The sequence below is a fragment of the Pelophylax lessonae genome (genome assembly GCF_965119305.1).
Source record: "Pelophylax lessonae genome assembly, chromosome: 2".
Taxonomy (NCBI): Eukaryota; Metazoa; Chordata; class Amphibia; order Anura; family Ranidae; genus Pelophylax; species Pelophylax lessonae.
Genome location: NC_138769.1, coordinates 373198308 through 373220869, shown reverse-complemented (window position 1 = coordinate 373220869; position 22562 = coordinate 373198308). Strand labels below are relative to the sequence as shown.

General features: G+C 42.3%; 1 protein-coding gene across 1 annotated transcript in view; it reads left to right on the top strand.

Moving 5' to 3' along the window:
* ELOA (elongin A) overlaps positions 1-22562 on the top strand; it is a gene marked incomplete at its 5' end in the record, with an annotated part of 60898 nt that overhangs the window by 35016 nt on the left and 3320 nt on the right. Inside the window, 4 exons of the mRNA XM_082248528.1 lie at positions 1985-2093; positions 2195-2356; positions 5445-5542; positions 15217-15397. Of these exons, the coding sequence (XP_082104654.1) occupies positions 1985-2093; positions 2195-2356; positions 5445-5542; positions 15217-15397 (550 nt within the window). The remainder of the gene's footprint in view (positions 1-1984; positions 2094-2194; positions 2357-5444; positions 5543-15216; positions 15398-22562) is intronic.

Below are 22562 nucleotides of genomic sequence, written 5' to 3'. Positions count from 1 at the left end.
AATTGTCGCTCTTTTTTTTTGTTTATAGCGCATGATCAAAAAATCGCACAGGTGATCAAATACCACCAAAAGAAATCTCTGTTTGTGGGGAAAAAAAGGACGTCAATTTAATTTGGGTACAGCGTCGCACGACCGCGCAATTGTCCGTTAAAGTCACGCAGTGCTGAATCGCAAAATACCCCCTGGTCAGGAAGGGGGTAAAATCTTCTGGGGCTTAAGTGGTTAAAACACACAGCCATTACACATATATACATATCTCAATAATATACAAACAGACAATGTCTCAGTGTGAGATCTGTAAAAACCTCTAAAAGCTGAAGTAGTGCACACCATGAATAATGGCAAATGAGAAAACATAGGAAGTACATTTTATGCTGGATTTTGTCAACGTTAGATGTCCACTGCAGGTGCTAGGAAATTAATAGGTCCTAGAGATCTTAAAGGAGAAGTTTGGGTTTAAAAAAAAACAAATGTGCATACTAACCTCCGTGCTGCAGTAGCAGTCCCACGCTGGTGCATACTAACCTCCGTGCTGCAGTAGCAGTCCCACGCTGGTTCACATGACCACTGATTGCCCAGCTCTCGATCTGTTCAGATTGAAGAGCAGTGACTGTTAGTCACTGCTCCTCCGCTCTGCCCCTCCAGCACTTACTTGGCTGAGGAGGAGGTGGACGCAGCTGACTCCGGTTCTTGACCGTGCTCTAAAAGGCCGAGCCAGCTGTTATTCTGTTGGTCAGGCATCTTTCAGAGCCTAGACTAGCTCTGCCACATCAGCTGATTCTTGGTCACCAAAGAGCAAAAATAAATATACTCCTGTGACCCACAGAAGTATGGGCAAAAAAGCTTGAGCCATATTTCTGCTTTAGGGTCGACACAGTCATGTTGAGTATGGTAAGACAGGGGATATTACAGATTCTGTACATAGGTTTGTTTTTACAGTTTATGTAAACCCATACAATGAGCTCCTTTTATTTGCTCCCTTTTGGTCTGCTAAATATACGCTTGAAATTGTTTAATTACCTTTGATAAGTTCAAAAATGAAAACCAAACGAAGCTGATGTCCAGCGAGCTCCTAACTGCCCTTTCTACTGATTGTTATTAGTTTGTGTTATTCCTAGTTCTATCTGTGGACTGCAGAACACCCCCCCCCCCCCCGAGTGTTGTTGAGATAAGTTGTCCTGTAGTTCTAACACCTCCTGTCCTAGGGGGACACTGCTGGCTCCCTCCCTCCATAGATACTATTAGTGAATGTTGTCACCAAAGGACAGTAAGTTTGTTACCAGCAGAATCACTTGATGAAAAAAAAAAGAAAAAAACTAATGTAGCCACATTGTTAAACTGTTTATATTTAGTGTCCTGCTGAATCTGATATTTTTGTAGGTAGTTGCTTCAAAATACTCCTTTTTGCCAAACTATTCAGCAATCATCATAGTTTTGTTGTAGTGCTTTGCAGGGTTTGAGTTTGGTTTGTTTGTTCTCATACTTGTTAGCAAATTGGTTTTATTTTCTAAACCATACCCCCAGCCCCCACATAATCCTCTCTTAGCATGGTAATGTTACTTATGTTACCTGTATTTCCCAATCTGTTTGAGTTTAGTAAATCTATGTGATATTAAAAAAAACATAGTTTGAATATTGGACTAGCAAAACGCATCTTGAGCATCTGGTTCCTTCGATTTTCCATGTTATGCCAATGCTGGTAGGGTGTCGATTGCCCTAATAGTGTTGTATTATTTTGTATTTACTAATTTTGTATGTATTAATCCATATGCGTTGCTATCCAAAACTGAAATGTAATGTATGGATAGAATCAGCAGGTTCAATCAAATGCTCTACACTACAGCAAACCCAAAAGTAAGCTGACCATAACGTGTGGTCCAAATAAGGCTGCAAAGGGAGGCTAAACCAGTACATTTCAGATTTCCATATATCAAAATTTAACTTGTGTTGCTATAACTTATATTCTGTATGTATTTTAATGCAGATAGACGAGGTTCCGGTTTTACCTGACATTCCATTACCTATGATCCAGCCAAATTATCGTCCTCTTCCTTCAATCGAACCTATTCTGTTCTCACCTCAGAAGAGGAAAGGTAATATAGAATAATTATGTAGGTAATTGAAAATAAGTTTGTATTTGTAATTGGTATAAATGTATTACAAATCAAAACCTAATTTCTGTATTTCTTTTTAGCTCCACTTTTGTCTTTAAGTGAAGAAGACGAGGGTGCTGGATTTACTGGCCGAAGATTAAACTCCAAAATGCAGGTGTATTCTGGATCTAAATCTGCCTATTTGCCGAAAATGATGTCCCTTTATGAACAGTGTATCCGTGTTCTGGCTAATAATATAGACTGTGAGTACCGTGTGAGGTTATTTATGATGTATTGGAGCATTATAGTGAAGTCAGCATACACTATGGATTTTCTGGGAACGTAGATTATTTAAGTCTTGGAAATTGTGTTTTTTTAGGGGGACCCAGGGTGGAAAAAGGGGGTGCCGAGGATGATCGGGTAGCTCAAGGGTAGAAAAGGATGAGATCAGGATCGGAGCTCCGGCTTCACACGTCTGCTCGGCTTCACATCCCGGCCACTCCCCCCCGGAAATTGTGTTTTTTTGTTTTGTTTTTTTTAACCACTTAAGCCCCGGAAGATTTTACCCCCTTCCTGACCAGGGGGTATTTTGCGATTCGGCACTGTGTGACTTTAACGGACAATTGCGCGGTCGTGCGACGCTGTACCTAAACTAATTTGACGTCCTTTTTTTCCCCACAAACAGAGCTTTCTTTTGGTGGTATTTGATCACCTGTGCGATTTTTTTTTTTTTTTTTTTTGATCATGCGCTATAAACAAAAAAAGAGGGTCAATTTTGCAAAAATAACAATATTTTTCACATTTTTTTTATATGAAATTCCCCCCCAAAAAAATTTAAAAATCAAAATTTTTTTAAATTTTTGGCCAATTTGTTTTCTGCTACATATGTTTGGTAAAAAAAAATCACAAAAAGCGTATTTTGATTGGTTTGCGCAAAAGTTATTGCGTTTACTAAGGGAAAGATTTTTGTCATTTTTGTTGTTTTTTTTTTTTTACGAGTAATGGCGGCGATCTGCGATTTTTTTTTTTTTTTTTTTTTTGCGGTACTGCGACATTGCGGCGGACAGATCGGACCCTTGACTGACATTTTTGACACTTTTGGGGGTACCAGTGACATTACTACAGTAATCAGTGCTATACATATGCACTGTTACTGTAAAAATGACACTGGGAGGGAAGGGGTTAACTTTATTGGAGAGGGAGGGGTTAAGTGTGTCCCTAGGGACGTGTTTCTTACTGTCATTGGATTTGGCTGTTTGTGTAACAGCACAGATCAACGGTCCTACATAGCAGGACCGAGTGATCAGTGCTTTTACACAGGGGAGAATGACAGGCGGCTTTGTTTACATTAGCCACCTGCCTTTCTCCCTCTCCACCCGACGATCGCGAGTGACCAGCGGACATGCGCCGGCTTCTTCGGGCACGAGCGGGGGCGGGAGTGTGCCTCCGGGGTCGCGCGCTCGCCCCTATTCACTCCCAGGCTAGTGACGTACCGGTACGTCACTTTGCCTGGGAGGGGCTGACCGCCGCCGTATATAGTCGGGCGGCAGTCGGCAAGTGGTTAAGGCATGAGGGTGCCCTTACGTAAATGTGGTGATCTACAAACCCGATTCCAAAAAAGTTGGGACACTGTACAAATTGTGAATAAAAACAGAATGCAATAATGTAGAAGTTTCAAATTTCAATATTTTATTCAGAATACAACATAGATGACATATCAAATGTTTAAACTGAGGGAATTTATCATTTTAAGGGAAAAATAAGTTGATTTTAAATTTCATGGCATCAACACATCTCAAAAAAGTTGGGACAAGGCCATGTTTACCACTGTGTGGCATCCCCTCTTCTTTTTAGAACTGTCTGCAAATGTCTGGGGACTGAGGAGACAAGTTGCCCAAGTTTAGGAATAGGAATGTTGTCCCATTCTTGTCTAATACAGGCTTTTAGTTGCTCAACTGTCTTTGGACTTCTTTGTCGCATCTTCCTCTTTATGATGCGCCAAATGTTTTCTATGGGTGAAAGATCTGCAGGCTGGCCATTTCAGTACCCGGATCCTTCTTCTACGCAGCCATGATGTTGTAATTGATGCAGTATGTGGTCTGGCATTGTCATGTTGGAAAATGCAAGGTCTTCCCTGAAAGAGACGACGTCTGGATGGGAGCATATGTTGTTCTAGAACTTGGATATACCTTTCAGCATTGATGGTGCTTTTCCAGATGTGTAAGCTGCCCATGCCACACGCACTCATGCAACTTCATACCATCAGAGATGCAGGCTTCTGAACTGAGCGATGATAACAACTTGGGTTGTCCTTGTCCTCTTTAGTCCGAATGACATGGCGTCCCAGTTTTCCAAAAAGAACTTCAAATTTTGATTCGTCTGACCACAGAACAAATTTCTACTTTGCCACAGTCCATTTTAAATGAGCCTTGGCCCAGAGAAAACGCCTGCACTTCTGGATCATGTTTAGATATGGCTTCTTTTTTGGCCTATAGAGTTTTAGCCGGCAACAGTGAATGGCACGGTGGATTGTGTTCACTGACCATGTTTTCTGGAAGTATTCCTGAGCCCATGTTGTGATTTCCATTACAGTAGCATTCCTGTATGTGATGCAGTGCCGTCTAAGGGCCCGAAGATCACGGGAATCCAGTATGGTTTTCCAGCCTTGACGCTTACGCACAGAGATTGTTCCAGATTCTCTGAATCTTTGGATGATATTATGCACTGTAGATGATGATAACTTCAAACTCTGCAATTTTTCTCTGAGAAACTCCTTTCTGATATTGCTCCACTATTTTTCGCCGCAGCATTAGGGGAATTGGTGATCCTCTGCCCATCTTGACTTCTGAGAGACACTGCCACTCTGAGAGGCTCTTTTTATACCCAATCGTGTTGCCAATTGACCTAATAAGTTGCAAATTGGTCCTCCAGCTGTTCCTTATATGTACATTTAACTTTTCCGGCCTTTCATTGCTACCTGTCTCAACTTTTTTGGAATGTGTAACTCTCATGAATTCCAAAATGAGCCAATATTTGGCATGACATTTCAAAATTTCTCACTTTCAACATTTGATATGTTATCTATATTATATTGTGAATAAAATATAAGTTTATGAGATTTGTAAATTCGTTCATTCCTTTTTTACTCACATTTTTTTACAATTTTGGAATTGGGTTTGTACCATCCTTATGTGAACATGTTCTTATCACTGTGATGAGCAGAGGTTACAGTAGTTGACCTAGGCTCATGTATTAGTAGACTAATACTGCATTCATTTCCCACATAAACTGTTACATATTGCAAGTATTTTCATTACTCACATCATGCATTATTTACACTTTCTTTTCCAGCTATCTACGAAGTAGGAGGTGTACCATATTCAGTGCTTGAGCCAGTTTTGGAGAAGTGTACCCCAGAGCAGTTGTATCGGATTGAAGAATGTAATCACGTGAGTGTATTCTTGAGTAAATTTTAGATTGTACTATGTAAGCTCGTAGGTTCTCATCTGAAAAAAATGGGAAAAATACAGTCACATAGAGAGAGCACATAGAAGAATGGGTATAGTGGAAGCTATTGTTAAGCCTTAAACAATGAACGCAAAGGAAACAGAAGTCTTAAAGATAGCAAACAGGTATGAGATGTACTGTAATTTATTCGTTTTTTTTTTTTTTTTTGGAATGCCAGGGAAATCAATACATGCACACAAAGTCTCTGTGAGGAGTAGAGCTATGGGTTGCTTTATTTTAATAGACAGCTTAGAGCAACAAAAATGCCTTGACATGTTCAGTAGTATGGCGCTTAATCAAAAAGCTGCCTTATGATCTTCAGGTCCGCTTTGTAACAGATGAACCAATATTTCTAGCACCATTCTTATTTCTTGATTTCTAGTTAATCAAACTCTTTTCTACATTGCTGCTAGGGCTGATTTCTCTGATTGTATCTATCCAACGTGGAAATTCTCAGCATGGCCTTTTTGAGCGTGAAGCTCAGGTCCTGCTGGAATGAACATTGCAGGGATAGTCTAAGAGTGACCTTCGGGCATTGGGTTCCCCTTAGGGCATTCACTAGACCCTGTTCTGGTAACACATTAGCTGCTGAATTTTTGCAGAGCTATAGGTATTACCTCAGTGGTTGCCCTGTATTCGACTTTTCACTTTGTGCGTAGGCCGGTCGGTCTGAGCACCGGGAGCTACAGTAGATTATTAAAAGAATTGGGACACCTGCCTTTAAACTAGGGATAGACCGATATGTTTTTTTTCAGGGCCGATACCGATATTTTGGTCACAAGATATTGGTATCAGCCGATATGGGCCGATATTTTGTACATTTTAAAGTTTTGAAAAATAAAGACAATTTATGACACAAATCTGGTACTGAACATGTTAATTTTTGTTTAATACTTAATGGCTGGCTGTCTGGCACCCTGTGGTGGGTGGCTGGCTGTCTGGCACCCTGTGGTGGGTGGCTGGCTGTCTGGCACCCTGTGGTGGGTGGCTGGCTGGCACCCTGTGGTGGGTGGCTGGCTGGCACCCTGTGGTGGGTGGCTGGCTGGCACCCTGTGGTGGGTGGATGGCTGGCACCCTGTGGTGGGTGGCTGGCTGGTACAGGGCCTGTGGGTGGCTGGCTGTCTGGCACCCTGTCTGTGGGTGGCTGGCTGTCTGGCACCCTGTGGTTGGTGGCTGGCTGGCACCCTGTGGTGGGTGGGTGGCTGGCAGGTACAGGGCCTGTGGGTGGCTGGCCGGTACATGTCCTGTGGGTGGCTCGCTGGTACAGGGCCTGTGGCTGGCTGGCTGGCTGGTACAGGGCCTGTGGATGTGGGTGGCTGGCTGGCACCGGGCTGCTGTGGGTGGGTGTATGGCTGTGATACACTCCTAGACTCCAGACGAGGCTGTCCAAGGCGAAGGAGGCGGCCTAAGAAGGCAGAATGACGTCACAAAAATATAGACCAGTTCCAGGGCCAATACCGATATATCGGGGAAAGGGCATATCGGCCCCCGATATATTGGCCTTGCTGATAATCGGTCTATCCCTACTTTAAACACACATGCTGCTATAATTAGTAGATACTAGATAGTACGTACTTTATATTGTCAAAAGTATTGGGACGCCTGCCTAAACGCATATGAACTTTAACCTCCCTGGCGGTATTTCCGAGCGTGGCTCGGGGTGGGATTTCACTGCCATAAGCGGTAACCCCGAGCCACACTCGGGGTACCACCAGGGAGCGTTGCTGGATCCTTGTAGAGGGTTACTTACCTTGTCGCCGGGATCCAGCAATGTGTCCCTTCGGCATACGGCGGCCGGATCTTCCGCCCGATGCTTGTGAGCCCCGACTTCCGTCTCCTGCAGGGGGGTGGAACCAGCGACAAATTTGAAAAGTAAAAAACACAAACACACTGATTTCATTACAAAATAAAATAAATTGATATTAGTTTGCCCCCCAGTGCCCTTTCCTGCAGTTTTACTGTACTATATAGGTATATATATTTACTTTAACTTATTTATAGTTATTTATTATATTATAATTTTTGATTTTGTTTTTCAAACTTTATCATACCCGAGATGTTATAAAAAAGAACGCACAGTAAAAAAATCATATGTAAATAGTTGGTTTGGGCTGCTCGTCCTTAAAAATTACTAGCAAAATAATTGTACCGCTTTCAGCACCTAAAATTGGAAAGAATCATACCGCCAGGGAGGTTAATGGCATCCTAGTCTGTAGGGTTCTTAATTGAGTTGATCCCCCCCCCCCCCCTTTGCAGCTATAACAGCTTCAACTCTTCTGGGAAGGCTGTCCACAAGGTTTAGGAGTGCGTCTATGGGAACATTTGACAGTTTTTCCAGAAGCGCATTTGTGAGGTCAGGCACTGATGTTGAATGAGAAAGCCTGGCTCTCAGTCTCCAATCTAATTCATCCCAAAGGTGTTCTATCAGGTTGAGGTCAGTACTCTGTGCTGACCAGTCTAGTTCCTCCTCCCCAAACTATTGCGCTTGCAAAGAGCCACGTTGAACTCTGATCTTCTGTCTATTCCTGCTGCCTGCCTACAGTTACTTTGGCCATTTTATTCTCATCTGCTACCAGATATTTGGATTTTGTGAGTACCTGAGACCTTTCTTCGTAATATGAGCCTTAAAGCCCAACTCCAGGAAACTTACAAATTGCAAGGGTTCACTGCTTGTTTAGTCTAGGTGAGAGTTTTTGCATTTTTCCTGATCCTCCACTTCCCTGGCAGATGGAGCTTCCCTACGCTTCAGCAATGGACTGTCTCTCTGCACCCATCGTGTACAATGCAGAGCTATGGCCCTCTGCATTGATCTCAATGCAGTCAGGACCTTAGATCATTGGAGCATGGGGTAGAAGATGCTGTGGGGATCAGTCTAGAAACATGGAGGATCAGGTAAGTAGATCTTCTTCTTTTCTATGTCCCCTAGACCTAAAGAAGCAGAATAAATAACCCTTGCAGTGCGGGGACATGGGGGGAGATGGGGGGGGGGGGTGTAGTCCTGTTGTAACGCTTGCCCTCAAGTCACACTCTGTTTGCAGCGTCTCCTGATGGTGCCTGCATTTGCAAGTAAATTAAATACTGTTGCCCTCTGTTGCTGATGTATTCTGTCCTCTGAGTGCTCTTGGGCTCTATCAAGTATGGCCATTTCCTCTGCCCTTTCAGATGAGGTTTTCACTACAGCCATGCAGTACTTTATGGCCCAAATCCGTTTTTTTCTAAGTCTGCAGAGGCCGCAAGCGCACTCCCTTGTCTTCCTCTACAAATTATTTTTCTGATTTAGTTTGGCACAGAGGGCCACGTTGTCCCTGATCTGGTGGCTCATGAATCCTGTTCTGCAATTGAGAAACTCCTTCTGCCCAATCTTCTGTAAGATTCTCTTGAATGATGCCAGCCTCTTGTGCTAGGGATAAAGGAGTCCTGGGCACCCTGTTGGTGCAGGGGACTTGATCATCAGAGGAATCTTGCTTCCTGATCAATATTCTTGAACTTTGGGCAATTTGTCTGTCTCTGCAGTTTCGGACTATTCCACTGAAATGTCATCCAATCCAAATTCAATCAGACAGTGCCATCAGAGTCAGAAGATGGATAAGATCCTGTCTTGAGTAGAACTTCACATTTCTGCCGTGTACATATTAGGCAGCCATGTACATCTCAGGCATGGATAATTGACAGGCAGACTCCCTCAGTGGATAGCGCCTTGACCCAAGAGGGTGGTTTCAGGAACCTAAGTGGGGGAAACCAGACGTAGAACTCTAGGCTTCCAGGTTCAGCAACAAACTGGAAGGGTTTCTCTCCAGGTATGATCCTACAGCAGAAACCATAGATACACTGGAAGCTTTGTGGGATCAGTACACACTGTGATCTTTGCTTTTCCTTCTATGAAGTTTCTTCCTCATCCGCTTTGCAGGATTGAGATGGAGGGCATTCTGGTAAATCTCATTGCTCTGGACTGGCTCAGGCAGGTATAGTATGCCAAATTGGCAAGAATCCTGACCTAATACTCTGTGGGCTTTTGTGCTTTAGGGAATAATTTACCATCTTGCTTCATGGTTGCTGGCTTTATTGGCATGGATGCTAAATCCCAGCTTTTGAAAGACTTCTCTGATGCTGTGATACTTACAATACTAAAATCTAGGAGTGTGGGTCTCCTGTTTTTTTTTTTTTACCTCTGTGGGATCTGGATCTGGTTCTCTCTGTGCTTCAGACTGTTTTAATCCTTTTGAGACATCCGTCTCTCTATTCTCACCCAGAGGTTGGTTTTCTTTTGTAGTCATCATTTCTGGGAGGTCTGAACTGGAGGCCTTATCCTACAAGGAACCCTTTGTTTTTTTTTTCATAGGGTCAAGGTAGTGTTAAGGTCCAGAATATCCTTCTTGCTGAAAGTAGTTTCTGCCTTTCACTTCATCCAGGATATCTTCTTCCACCTCTCTGTCCAGCACCAGTTTCTCCAAAAGGAAATTTCACTTCATTATCTGGATGTGATATGGGGCTTTTGATCTCCCAATCACTACTTCCTTTTAGGAAGACTTATCCTCTTTTTGTAATCCTAGTTAGATGGACTTGTGTCTTTTTTCAACCTGACTATGTAACTATGTATGTAATCCCAGATGGACCCCAAAAGGGTGCTCTGACTTCTTGTTCTGCTATCTCTAGGTCGCTGAGACAGGCCATAACCCAAGCTTTTGGTCTCAAGGGTGCAGTTCCACTCTTTCTGTCAAAGCTCGCTCTACTAGATCTGTGAGTGCCTCTTGGGCTTGTTTGGCATCAAGAAACTATTTCCCAGACTTGCAACACTGTCATCTAGTACTCAGTTCATATGTTCTTAGTTCTACCAGGTGGACGTGGTCCAGCTTTGGGTGTAAGGTTTTTCACAGGGTTCATTGAGCTGCAGGCATTCCACAGTTCTCTGTTCATAAATGGGTCAATTTGCACTGGTAAGCATGCTTGCTATATATTTGATGATGGATCACTGATTGGATTTGGAACTACAGATTTATCATCTACACACACAGAAATACACTTATCATCCTTTCTTGGAGTGTTTATGCTGGTGTGTCATATTGACCTACATGACCATTGTGTTTGCATTTAGACACTTTGGACTCCTCTTTATATTTTATATCTGTATAGGTGTTTATTCACTTTGACCTTTTTACATTCTATTTACACGTATTGTTCATTGCTTTATATTTGCTGATTTTGAGTAAACGATTTGTATGTATTTAAATATTGTTGCTCTTTAGCGCTGCACTATGTTTATGTACTCTATCTTTGGACAATTTATGTCAATATGCAAGTGTTAACAGCTACAGTGGGGGGAAAAAAGTATTTGATCCCCTGCTGATTTTGTACATTTTCAGTGACGAATAATTGATCAGTCTATAATTTTAATGGTAGGTTTATTTTAACAGTGAGAAAAAGAATAACAACAAAAAACAGTAAAACGCATTGTAAAAAGTTATCAATTGATTTGCATTTTAATTAGTGAAAAAGTATTTAACCCCCTTGCAAAACATGATTTAGTACTTGGTGTCAAAACCCTTGTTGCCAATCACAGAGATCTGACGTTTCTTGTAGTTGGCCACCAGGTTTGTACACATCTCAGGAGGGATTTTGTCCCACTCCTCTTTGCAGATCCTCTTCAAGTCTTTAAGGTTTTGAGGCTGACATTTGGTAACTCCTATAGTAAGGTGATTGTCAGACCATTGTTTCTAATTTTAATGGATAGTCTACTGACGGAATGGTACCAGCTGATTGGAAAAAAGCCAAAGCGGTACCAATATTTAAAAAAGGGCCGAGATATATCCCTGGGAACTACAGGCCGGTCAGCCTAACATCAGTAGTCTGTAAGATCTTGGAGGGGATGTTAAGGGACCACATACAAGACTTTAGTAATGAAAACGGTATCATTAGTAGTAATCAGCATAGATTCATGAAAAATTGCTCTTGCCAGACCAATCTATTAACCTTCTATGAAGAAGTGAGCTGCCATCTAGATAAAGGAAGGCCTGTGGATGTGGTGTATCTGGATTTAGCAAAGGCATTTGATACAGTTCCCCACAAATGTTTACTGTACAAACTAAGGTACGAAGGTATGAACCATAGAGTGAGTACCTGGACTAAAAGCTGGCTTCAGGGGCGAGTCCAGAGGGTGGTGATAAATGGGGAGTACTCAGAATGGTCTGTTATGGAAAGTGGAGTCTCCCAATGATCTGTCCTGAGACCAACCCTATTTAATTTATTCATAAACAGCCTAGAGGATGGGATAAACAGCTCAATCTCCGTATTTGCTGATGATACTAAATTAAGCAGGGCGATACCTTCTATGCAGGATGTGGAAAACTTACAAGAAGACCTGAACAAAATAACAGAGTGGACATCTACGTGGCAAATGAGGTTTAATGTTAAAAAATGTAAGGTAATGCATTTGGATGCCATAAATATGAACACAAGTTACTTACTAAAGGGGGGGGGGGGGGGCTTTGAGGAATCTAAGATGGAGAAGGACCTGGGGGTCCTAGTAGATGACAAGCTCAGCAATGGCATGCTCAGCTGCTGCAAGCAAAGCCAACAGAATACTGGCATGTATTAAAATAAAAAGGGGATTAACTCCAGAGATAAAACGATAATTCTCCCACTCTACAGGACTCTGGTCCAGCTGCATCTCCAGTATACCATCCAGTTCTGGGCACCGGTCCTCAGGAAGGATGTGCTGGAACTGAAGAGAGTCCAGAGAAGGGCAACAAAGCTAATAAAGGGACAGGAGGATCTCCGCTATGAGGAATGACTACAAGCATTGAACTTATTTTCTCTGGAGAAGAGACGCTTGAGAGGGGATTTCCATGTACAAATACCGTACTGGCGACCCTAGCATAGGGAACAAACTATTCAGCGTAAGGCAATATAAAAGGACTCCTGGCTATTCGCTAAACTTAGAAGAAAAGCAATTTAACTTTAACTGCATAAAGGGTTCTATACTTTCAGAGCGGTAAGGATGTGGAATTCTCTTATACAAGCAGTGGTGTCAGAGGGGAACATTGATAGTTTTAAAAAACTATTAGATGGGCACCTCAACGACCACAACATACAGGGGATTACAATGTATTATTGACATAAACACTTATACCCACACTCATCATAGGTTGAACTGGATGGACTGGTGTCTTTTTTTTTTTTTTTTTTTTTTTTTCAACCTCACTAACTATGTAACTATATAACTCAAACCTTCAGCTCCCTCCACATATTTTCTTTGGAATAAAGGTCTGGAGATTTGCTAGGCAACTCCAGGACCTTAAAGTGTTTCTTCTTGAGCCACTCCTTTGTTGCCCTGGCCATGTGTTTTGGGTCATTGTCATGCTGGAATACCCATCCACGACCCATTTTCAATGCCCTGTTTGAGGGCAGGAGATTCCTTAACGACCACAACATACAGGGGATTACAATGTATTATTGACATAAACACTTATACCCACACTCATCATAGGTTGAACTGGATGGACTGGTGTCTTTTTTTTTTTTTTTTTTTATAACCTCACTAACTATGTAACTATATAACTCAAACCTTCAGCTCCCTCCACATATTTTCTTTGGAATAAAGGTCTGGAGATTGGCTAGGCAACTCCAGGACCTTAATGTGCTTCTTCTTGAGCCACTCCTTTGTTGCCCTGGCCATGTGTTTTGGGTCATTGTCATGCTGGAATACCCATCCACGACCCATTTTCAATGCCCTGTTTGAGGGCAGGAGATTCCTTAACGACCACAACATACAGGGGATTACAATGTATTATTGACATAAACACTTATACCCACACTCATCATAGGTTGAACTGGATGGACTGGTGTCTTTTTTTTTTTTTTCAACCTCACTAACTATGTAACTATATAACTCAAACCTTCAGCTACCTCCACATATTTTCTTTGGAATAAAGGTCTGGAGATTGGCTAGGCAACTCCAGGACCTTAATGTGCTTCTTCTTGAGCCAATCCTTTGTTGCCTTGGCCATGTGTTTTGGGTCATTGTCATGCTGGAATACCCATCCACGACCCATTTTCAATGCCCTGTTTGAGGGAAGGAGGTTCTCACCCAAGATTTGACGGTACATGGCCCCGTCCATCTTCCATTTGATGCGGTAAAGTTGTCCTGTCCCCTTAGCAGAATAAAACTCCCAAAGCAAAATGTTTTCACCTTCATTTTTGATGGTGGGAATGGTGTTCTTGGGGTCCATTCCTCCTCCTCCAAACATGACGTGTTAGTTTGATGTCAGAGAGCTCGATTTTGGTCTCATCTGACCAGTTCTCTTCTGAATCATTCAGATGTTTATTAGCAAACTTTAGACGGGCCTGTACATGTGCTTTCTTGACCAGGGGGACCTTGGGGGCACTGCAGGATTTCAGTCCTTCACATCATAGTGTGTTACCAATTGTTTTCTTGGTGACTATAGTCTCAGCTGCCTTGAGATCATTGACAAGATTCTCCTGTGTAGTTCTGGGCTGATTCCTCACTGTTCTCATGATCATTGAAACTCCACGGGTGAGATTTTGCATTAAGCCCCAGACCGATGGAGATTGACAGTTATTTTGTGTTTCTTCCATTTCCGATTAATCGCACCAACTGTTGTCACCCACTCACCAAGCTGCTTGGTGATGGCCTTGTAGCCCATTCCAACCTTGCATAGGTTGGTGGTTTCTGACATCCTTGGACAGCTCTTTGGACTTGACCATGGTGGAAAAATCGGAATCTGATTGCTTCTGTGGACAGGTGTCTTTTATACAGGTAACAAGCTGAGATTAGGAGCACTCCCTTTAAGAGTGCTCCTAATCTCAGCTCGTTACCTGTATAGAAGACACCTGGGAGCCAGAAATCTTGCTAATTAATAGGGGATCAAATAAGTATTAATTTACCATTAAAATTATAGATTGATCATTTCTTTGTCAGTGAGCAAATGTACAAAATCAGCAGGGAATCAAATAATTTTTTCCATCTTGTTTTTTACACAGTTGTCTGTGTTGTCTTTGGCCTCTTGGCATTTGTTTTCTATGTTGCCCAGCCCTCAGTTGGACTGGTTTTGCACGTCCCAGAGATTTTAGAATTTTTTTGTCTCTCAATGGAAATTTTTGTGCTTGTCTTAACATTTTTTTTCCTGGAGTGCAATGAGGGACACAGATCCAGCCTCTTTGTGTTAATGACCATGCGGTTATGTTCAGCTTTAACTAAACTAAATTGAGGCATGTAGGAGAGTGTTTTTTCTTTTTCTTTTTTTTTTTTTTTTTTTTTTTTTTTTTTAGATCAGGTGAATAGCCTGTTAAACTTTTTTATGTGGTCTACATCTCCACTGGAGAGATTTTTCCTTACTGTCCCAGTGAGAGGAAGTGATGGGAAATCTCATCTCTAGGGTCTGTAGTAGTAGAATGGTAAAGTTTAGAATCTGACGTTTTTGTTGCTGAATATATCTTCCTATTTTGCGGACGTCATTTTCTTGATTTCTTTACTGAGGTCACAGGGAGAGGAAGTGAGTGTAAATCTTCATATGAGTCACAGACTGCAATAAAAACTTGATTTGGGGACTCATCCTTTACCTGCTTTTTTACTTCTGTAAGCTGACTGTTTTTTTTGTAGGTATTAGTGGAAGATACAGATCAACTCTGGAAGAATCATTGTCAGCGAGACTTCAAAAAAGAGACTCCACAAGAATATGAGTCCTGGAGAGAATTGTACCTTCGATTGCATGAGGCCCGAGAAAGGAGGCTGCAAACCTTAACTGAAAACATTCGCTCTGCCCATGCAAATAAACCAAAAGGTAATGCAGCTTATTCTAAACAACTGCATTTAGATTATGACACTTTGCTTCTTGCAACTTTTACTAAATAAGCCCATGACAAAAGAAGTGTTTGCATGCATTTGTGCGCATACAACAACAAAATGCCAATGCTCAAAAGGACAAAAAAAAGTATTTGAAATACACACAACATGCATTTTGACAAGGAATAGCTCACATTTTATCATTTCAGCTGTGCTTTACTGAAATTCCAGTCCTGTCAATTTAAAGAAAACAAGCCAGAAATAAAAAGTGTTCCTTTAATTTTTTTGAGCAGTGTATTGGAAAGAAGGGTTATATACTGTTTAAAATCCAGTACTACACTGTCCCACCCTACTCTGTGCATGCTCAGTTGCTCTCCATTTTTAGGCACTGTTGAATCTGTAGAGGCCAATCTACTGACAGCCTTAAAGCTGAATGAAACCCTCCTATTCTTTACAGCCAATGAAGCAGCTTCTGTTTGATCTGCAACTCTCACTGCTGCACATGTGATCAGTTATGAGCCATTTCATGGTTTGACAGTTTGGTTGAGGAAACCAGCAAATGTGACAGCATTCCAGGAATGTAACTATTTTTTGAAACCATTAAATCGATGGCTTTAGTTTCTCTTTATGATTTACTGCTGTTCAGGGGCTCTGGGCTTCAACAAAATAGTGGCCTCCAGCAAGAAGAAACAGCTAAAGGCGATTTACAGCACTCACAAAGTTTAGTTGCATAATTATTATTGTGGAATGTATGTTCCTTGCTAAAGAACATTATTTATGATCGAGTTGTTATGGTTATAGGTTCAACTTTAAATGCTAGGAAGTTATGATCGTTGAAAGTCAGGCACTTCTTGTAGAGTCTTATAAAGCTTGCATGTGTATGCATGAGATATAGATATATATATTTAGATATTGTGAGCGGGGCGAGCTCAATTGATAATGACATTGTTAAACCATGCACGAGACAGGGATGCCAAGGAACAGTCCAGGCAGGTCTGTCCTGCACTTTTATTCAGCAAGACCGTAAACAAACATAGTTTCAGTGCAGGAGGGCTTTGTATAGCAAGTCCAGAGCATAAAACAAAACCTCTGCTCTTCTGAGCCACTAACTAAACACATACCTGTTTCTGATTTAAGCTGGTCATAGATGGAGGAATCTGTTTATCAAACGAACCATCTACACAAACAAGATGAATGGGGGTTCCCCCTACTGAGACATTGTATTCCATCAGAAAACACAGGGCTGCAGCCACTCATCAACAAAAAGTTTTCTAGCTTCTCAGTTCGGCAGAAGTCCATCTAACAGTTGTATTCTGTCGAACAGGGACAGCCACACACTGATCCTATATTAGCCAGTCTCTGCCGAACCGGCTAAATGACAATCTGTTTATAACCAGACCCTTAAGGGGTTCCCCAATAAAAACAATTGGGAGGGAGAGGTAAGAGTACGAGGTCTGGCCAACAGGTAATATGTGGACCTAGAAATGGATTACAAAGCCTTCAGGCTCAAGGACTTCGACCAGAACCTATTAACATCTGAGAAAACAAAATTATTTCTTAATTGTACATCCCAGGCTTTATATTAATGATGACTTTAGTTATGTTGCCACCTTCAGGTGAGTGGGCATTTGCCAAAAAAGACAGGAATCCCATCCAGGCATACCCCTACAGCTCATTTAAACTTCAATAATTAGCTGGCGTCCATACGTGATGAATGCCTACGGATGTCTCTGAACAGCACCTTTCAGGGACTTAGGAATATGCCAGAAAATCAGGAACTAACATTCCTGCTGGGGTAGGGGAGGGCTTCACTGAGGTTGCTTGCTACAGTCAGATGACCAAAGAGCACTGTACTTAGACACATCATTCAAAAAATGGAGATGGCCTGTAATTTTGCCAACACTCACTGGCTCCTGCAGGCAGCAGTCTCTGAGGTAGTATATTTAGTGACTTTGCTGACAGGGTGCTTTACAGGTCCAGAGCAGTGATCCCCCTGAAGGGAAGTAGAGTGCCTGACAGCCTTGCAGGGCATGCTTTTTGTGAAGGGTGAATATTAGCCTTTCTGGCCCTACAGCAGGACTAGTGAGTGCCTCTAATATAGTGGAGCATGTAGCAGTTTTTACCCAAGAGTTTGTTGTGCAGAGTGATATACAGTGGTGGTGTAACTCAACAGGGAAGGACCGTTGTGGGTACTGGTCCTCAGGCCATAGAAACATGCAGTCACAGTCTCCTGGTATATCAGGGGTTCCCTGGCTGTTGACCTAGCCATTTTCTACTTAAATAAGACCCTGATGGTCCTGCTGGATGAGGTCTTTAAAGACACCACAGATGGGTTTGAAAGCCCTCTTTAAGGCATTCTCTCTGGTGGGAGCAGCTCTCCAGCTTGTGGTGGGTGTTTGCCAGACCCTTCAGAGAATCTGACCCAAAGGCAATTGAAAATCTTCCAGGAGCCCTAAATTCCTCGGACTCTAAGCAAATGCCTACATCACAGTTCTATAAGGACTACTGGACGCCCTGTCCTCTGGTTCCGGAGGCAAACCTTCACAGTGATAAAGGCTACTCATTTGTTGGTCTTTGTGGCTGCCTAGACCCAGGAAGTTACAGATGACCAGGTCACAGTGTGATAGGGAGAGTCTACAAGCTAGAGTTACTTGCTTTACCCTTCCAAACTTTACGCTCTCGGGTATCTTTGGATTCACAAAAAAGAATGATCTTTATTGTTGCTGCTGAACTAAGGAGTCATTGCCATGTATTGGAGGGGAGTTGTCCAATAGATTCCAATCTATTCATGGTTTTCTTGCCAAACTGAGATGCCTGGCCTATTCTGGACCTCAAGGGTCTCAACAAGTTCATGAAAGTTCAGAAATTCAGGACGGAGTCCCCCCCAATTGGTGGTTGCTTAACTTTATCAAGGGGACTTCCAGGCATTCGTAGATATCAAGGATGCTCACCTACATGATTTTGTGGCCTTGCCAGCGGTTTATGTGATTCTTAGTGGGTTGCCACTAACAGTTTGCCTTTTGACCTGTCTATGGCCCCCGGGGGGGTTTACCAAGTGTTGGCTACCATTCTGGAGTTGTTGAGGACCCGGGAAATGCCCATTGTGTTGTACCTAAAGGACCAAAAGGAGCTCCTCCCGCGGTCTGGCTCTCGCTGTGTCTAAACACAGCGGGAGCGCGAAGCGCACTGCAGAGACCGCGTGCACACAATCGCGTAGATTTACGTGATTATGAGCTGCCGAGACGCCCTGCCGCAGTAAATCTGCTTGGGCGGTCGGCAAGTGGTTAATGTGAGCACCTGCTTGATTTTATATAGAAATATATTTTCAATTCTACAGCTTAAAGTGGTAGTGCACAGGATCCTCCTTGTATAGTCTTCCTTCCTACTTTCCATTCACTGGCTTTGAAGCATGGCATGGCTGTTAAAGCCAATATTCATAGAGTGTTTCTGACTCTGTGATCCCTACCATTCTCAAGGCAAGAAGGTTGACCTCCAGCATGGTGTAACACTGTACATTGAAAAGCTTTTTGCCCGGTGGTAGACTTGTAAGTTTCATCCCCAACAGCATGTCGTGGGCCACATTTTTGATTTTTTTCAGACGGGTGTAGAAATGTTTCTGCCTTTAAGTACCATTAAGGAACACATTTTGGCCTTGACTGTTCTATGTCAGATGAATCACGTTTCATTTCTTGTCTCTGTAGGACCATTACTTGGTCTTATCTGTTTTGTAGATTTCTCCTTTTGAACCTTTTTTAAAGATTCCCTTGTTGTTCCTCAAGCACAAGGTTGTCTTTTTAGTTGCGTTCACTTCAGCTCATAGGATCTTGGCGTTGGCTGTGTTTTTCTGAAAGGAGCCCTTTTTGGTTCTTCTCTAGGATAAGGTGGTGTTGAGGTCTCCGTCCTCTTACCTACAGAAGGTGGTTTCTTTGTTCCACCTGAATCAGATTTTTTGTTGCCATCTTTGTGTCCCAATCCTAAGAACCGTAGGGAGAAGGTGTTTTTCACTGTTTGGAAGTTCATAATTCTGTTGGAATATATCTGAAGTCTACGGCTTTGTTTTGACAGTATGATTCCCTGTTAATTCTGTTTGAGGGTGCTTACAAGGGTCAGGCTGCTTTGTCCATCCACTATTTCTAGGTGGATTTGTCAGCTTGTTTCTAAGACCTGGTTGCTGCGTTGCCCACCAGTCATGTTTAGTGCTTTGGGACATCCTAAGTAGTCATAAATGTTAAGTCCTCTATTGTTAATAAAATATGAGGATTTTTGGTTTACCTGTAAAATCATTTTTCTTGGACATCGAGTACATCACAGGACACAGATATCTTCCCTCTTTGAAATGGAGGGAAAGGCCCACGGGACTTTTGAAGAGACGCATACCAAATGTTAAAAATATACAAGTTTATTGCACATCATAATGTACATTTAAAATCCAATCATGACAACATGGTGAATTCATCAAAGGAAGCAACACAAAAAGTAATGAAACACATATTCATAACATCTACAACTTCATATATAAATAGCAGTTTGTGCTGTATAGATCTCGTTGTGCACAATATCATGTAAGAACAACAATCTGTGCTGCATGGATCTCAACGCATTTCGTAAAATCTTTGATTCACTTCATGAGAAGCACAGATGCATATAAATGATACAGCAATATAAATGATACAGCAATTCGGATCGTTGCAAGTGACCAAACAAGAGTCTGCAGCATCCAAACGATCATCCCATCAATGAATATTATCGACAAGGGTGACAAGTCGCCCCCCCCCCCCCCCCAAAAGAGGTGTATAAATCTTCCCCCCAGGAGTTGGGGAGAGGAGAAAAATCCAGTCACAGGTGTGTTATCAGCGTCTCCTTAAAACATTTTGGGGGGACTTACCTGTCACCTTTGCCGATAATATTCATTGATGGGATGACCGTGTGGATGCCACAGACCCTCGTTTGGTCACTTGCATCGATCCCAATTGCTGTATCATTTATATGCATCTGTGCTTCTCCTCATGATGCAAATCAAATATTTTGCAAAACGTGTTTACATAGTTACATAGTTAGTGAGGTTGAAAAAAGACATCAGTCCATCCAGTTCAACCTATGATGTGTGTGTGTTTGATGTTAACCCTACATTGTATACCCCTGTATGTTGTGGTCTTTAAGGTGCCCGTCTAATAGTTTTTTGAAACTATTGATGCTCCCCGCTGATACCACTGCTTGTGGAAGAGAATTCCAAATCCCCACTGCTCTGACAATAAAGAACCCCTTACGTGTTTTAAGGTTAAACCGTTTTTCCTCTAGTTTTAGTGAGTGGCCACGTGTCTTATTGTATTCCCTTTCTCTGAAAAGTTTTTTCCTTATGCTCGGGTCACCAGTAAAATATTTGTACATTGATATCATATCCCTTCTCAAGCGTCTCTTCTCCAGAGAAGTTTAATGCCTGCAGTCTTTCCTCATAGCTGAGATCCTCCATTCCCCTAATTATTTTTGTTGCCCTTCTCTGGACTCTCTCCAGTTCCAGCACATCCTTCCTGAGGACCGGTGCCCAGAACTGGACGGCATACTCCAGGTGTGGCCAGAACCAGAGTCTTGTAAAGTCGGAGAATAATCTCTTTATTTCTGGAGTGAATCCCCTTTTTTATACATGCCAGTATTCTGTTGGCTTTGCTTGCAGCGGCTTGGCATTGCATGCCGCTGCCAAGCCTGTTGTCCACTAGGACCCCCAGGTCCTTTTCTATCTTAGATTCACCCAGAGGTTCCCCCCCTAGTGAGTACCTCGTATTTCTGAAGCCCAAGTGCATTACTTTATATTTTTCAACATTAAACCTCATCTGCCATGTAGTTGCCCACCCCATTATTTTGTTCAGGTTTGCTTGTAAGGTTTCCACATCCTGCATAGAATTTATTGCCCTGCTTAGTTTAGTATCATCCGCAAATACCGAGATTGTGCTGGATATCCCCTCCTCTACATCATTCATGAATAAATTAAACAGGATTGGTCCCAGGACAGAACCTTGGGGGAACCCACGTTCCACACTAGCCCAATCCGAGTACTACCCATTTATCACCACCCTCTGGACTCTCCCCTGGAGCCAGTTCTCAATCCAGGTACTCACCCTATGGTCCATACCTACGTACCTTAGTTTGTACAGTAAGCGTTTGTGGGGAACGGTGTCAAAGGCCTTTGCTGACCGGCCTATCGTTACCCGGGGTATATCTCGGCCCTTTTTTAAATGTTGGTACCACGTTGGCTTTTTTCCAATCAACTGGCACCATTCCCGTCTGCAGACTATCCGTAAAGATCAAGAATAATGGTCTGGCTGAGTTCCTTAAGAAACCTCAGGTGCAAGCCATCCGGTTCCGGTGATTTATTTATGTTAAGTTTTTCTAGTTTAGTTCTAAATCTATCTTCTGTTAATGATAGGGGTACTTCCTGAGGTGTATTATTTAATTTATTATTACAAGCTGGGTTAGTGTAGCCCCCCAATTCTTTTGTGAAGACTGAAGAGAAGAAATTATTTAACACTTTCACCTTCTCTCTGCCCTCTGTGGCCAGATTCCCTTTGTCGTCTTTTATGGGGCCAATGTGTTCTGGCCTCGCTTTCTTACTGTTTATATACTTTGGGGATTTTTTTTTTTTACCCTCTTCCGCTATATGTCTCTCATGCTCTATTTTAGCCGCCTTGATTTCACCTTTACATTTCTTATTGCACTCTTTGTAAGGTTTGAATGCTGCCAATGACCCCTCAGCCTTGTATTTTTTGAATGCCCTTTCTTTAGTATGAATATGTTTTTTTATGTTAGAGTTTAGCCACCCAGGGTTTGCTTTTGCTCTTTTAAATGTATTCCCTTTTGAAATGCATACTCCCTTTGTTTAGTATGCTCTTGAAGCACTCCCATTTTTCCTCCATGTTCTTTGTTCCCTGGGTTCTATCCCATTTGATATTTTCTAGCAAAGAGCGCAGTTTTGGGAAATTGGCTCTTTTGAAATTCAGTGTCCTTATATTACCCGTGTGTTTCCTATTACTATGATTTATACTGAAACTAATTGACCTTTGGTCACTGTTTCCTAAGTTGCCCCGTATTTCTATATTCATGATCAGGTCTGTATTATTGGTAATCAGTAGGTCAAGTACCGCATTGTTTCTTGTCAGTGCGTTTACCAT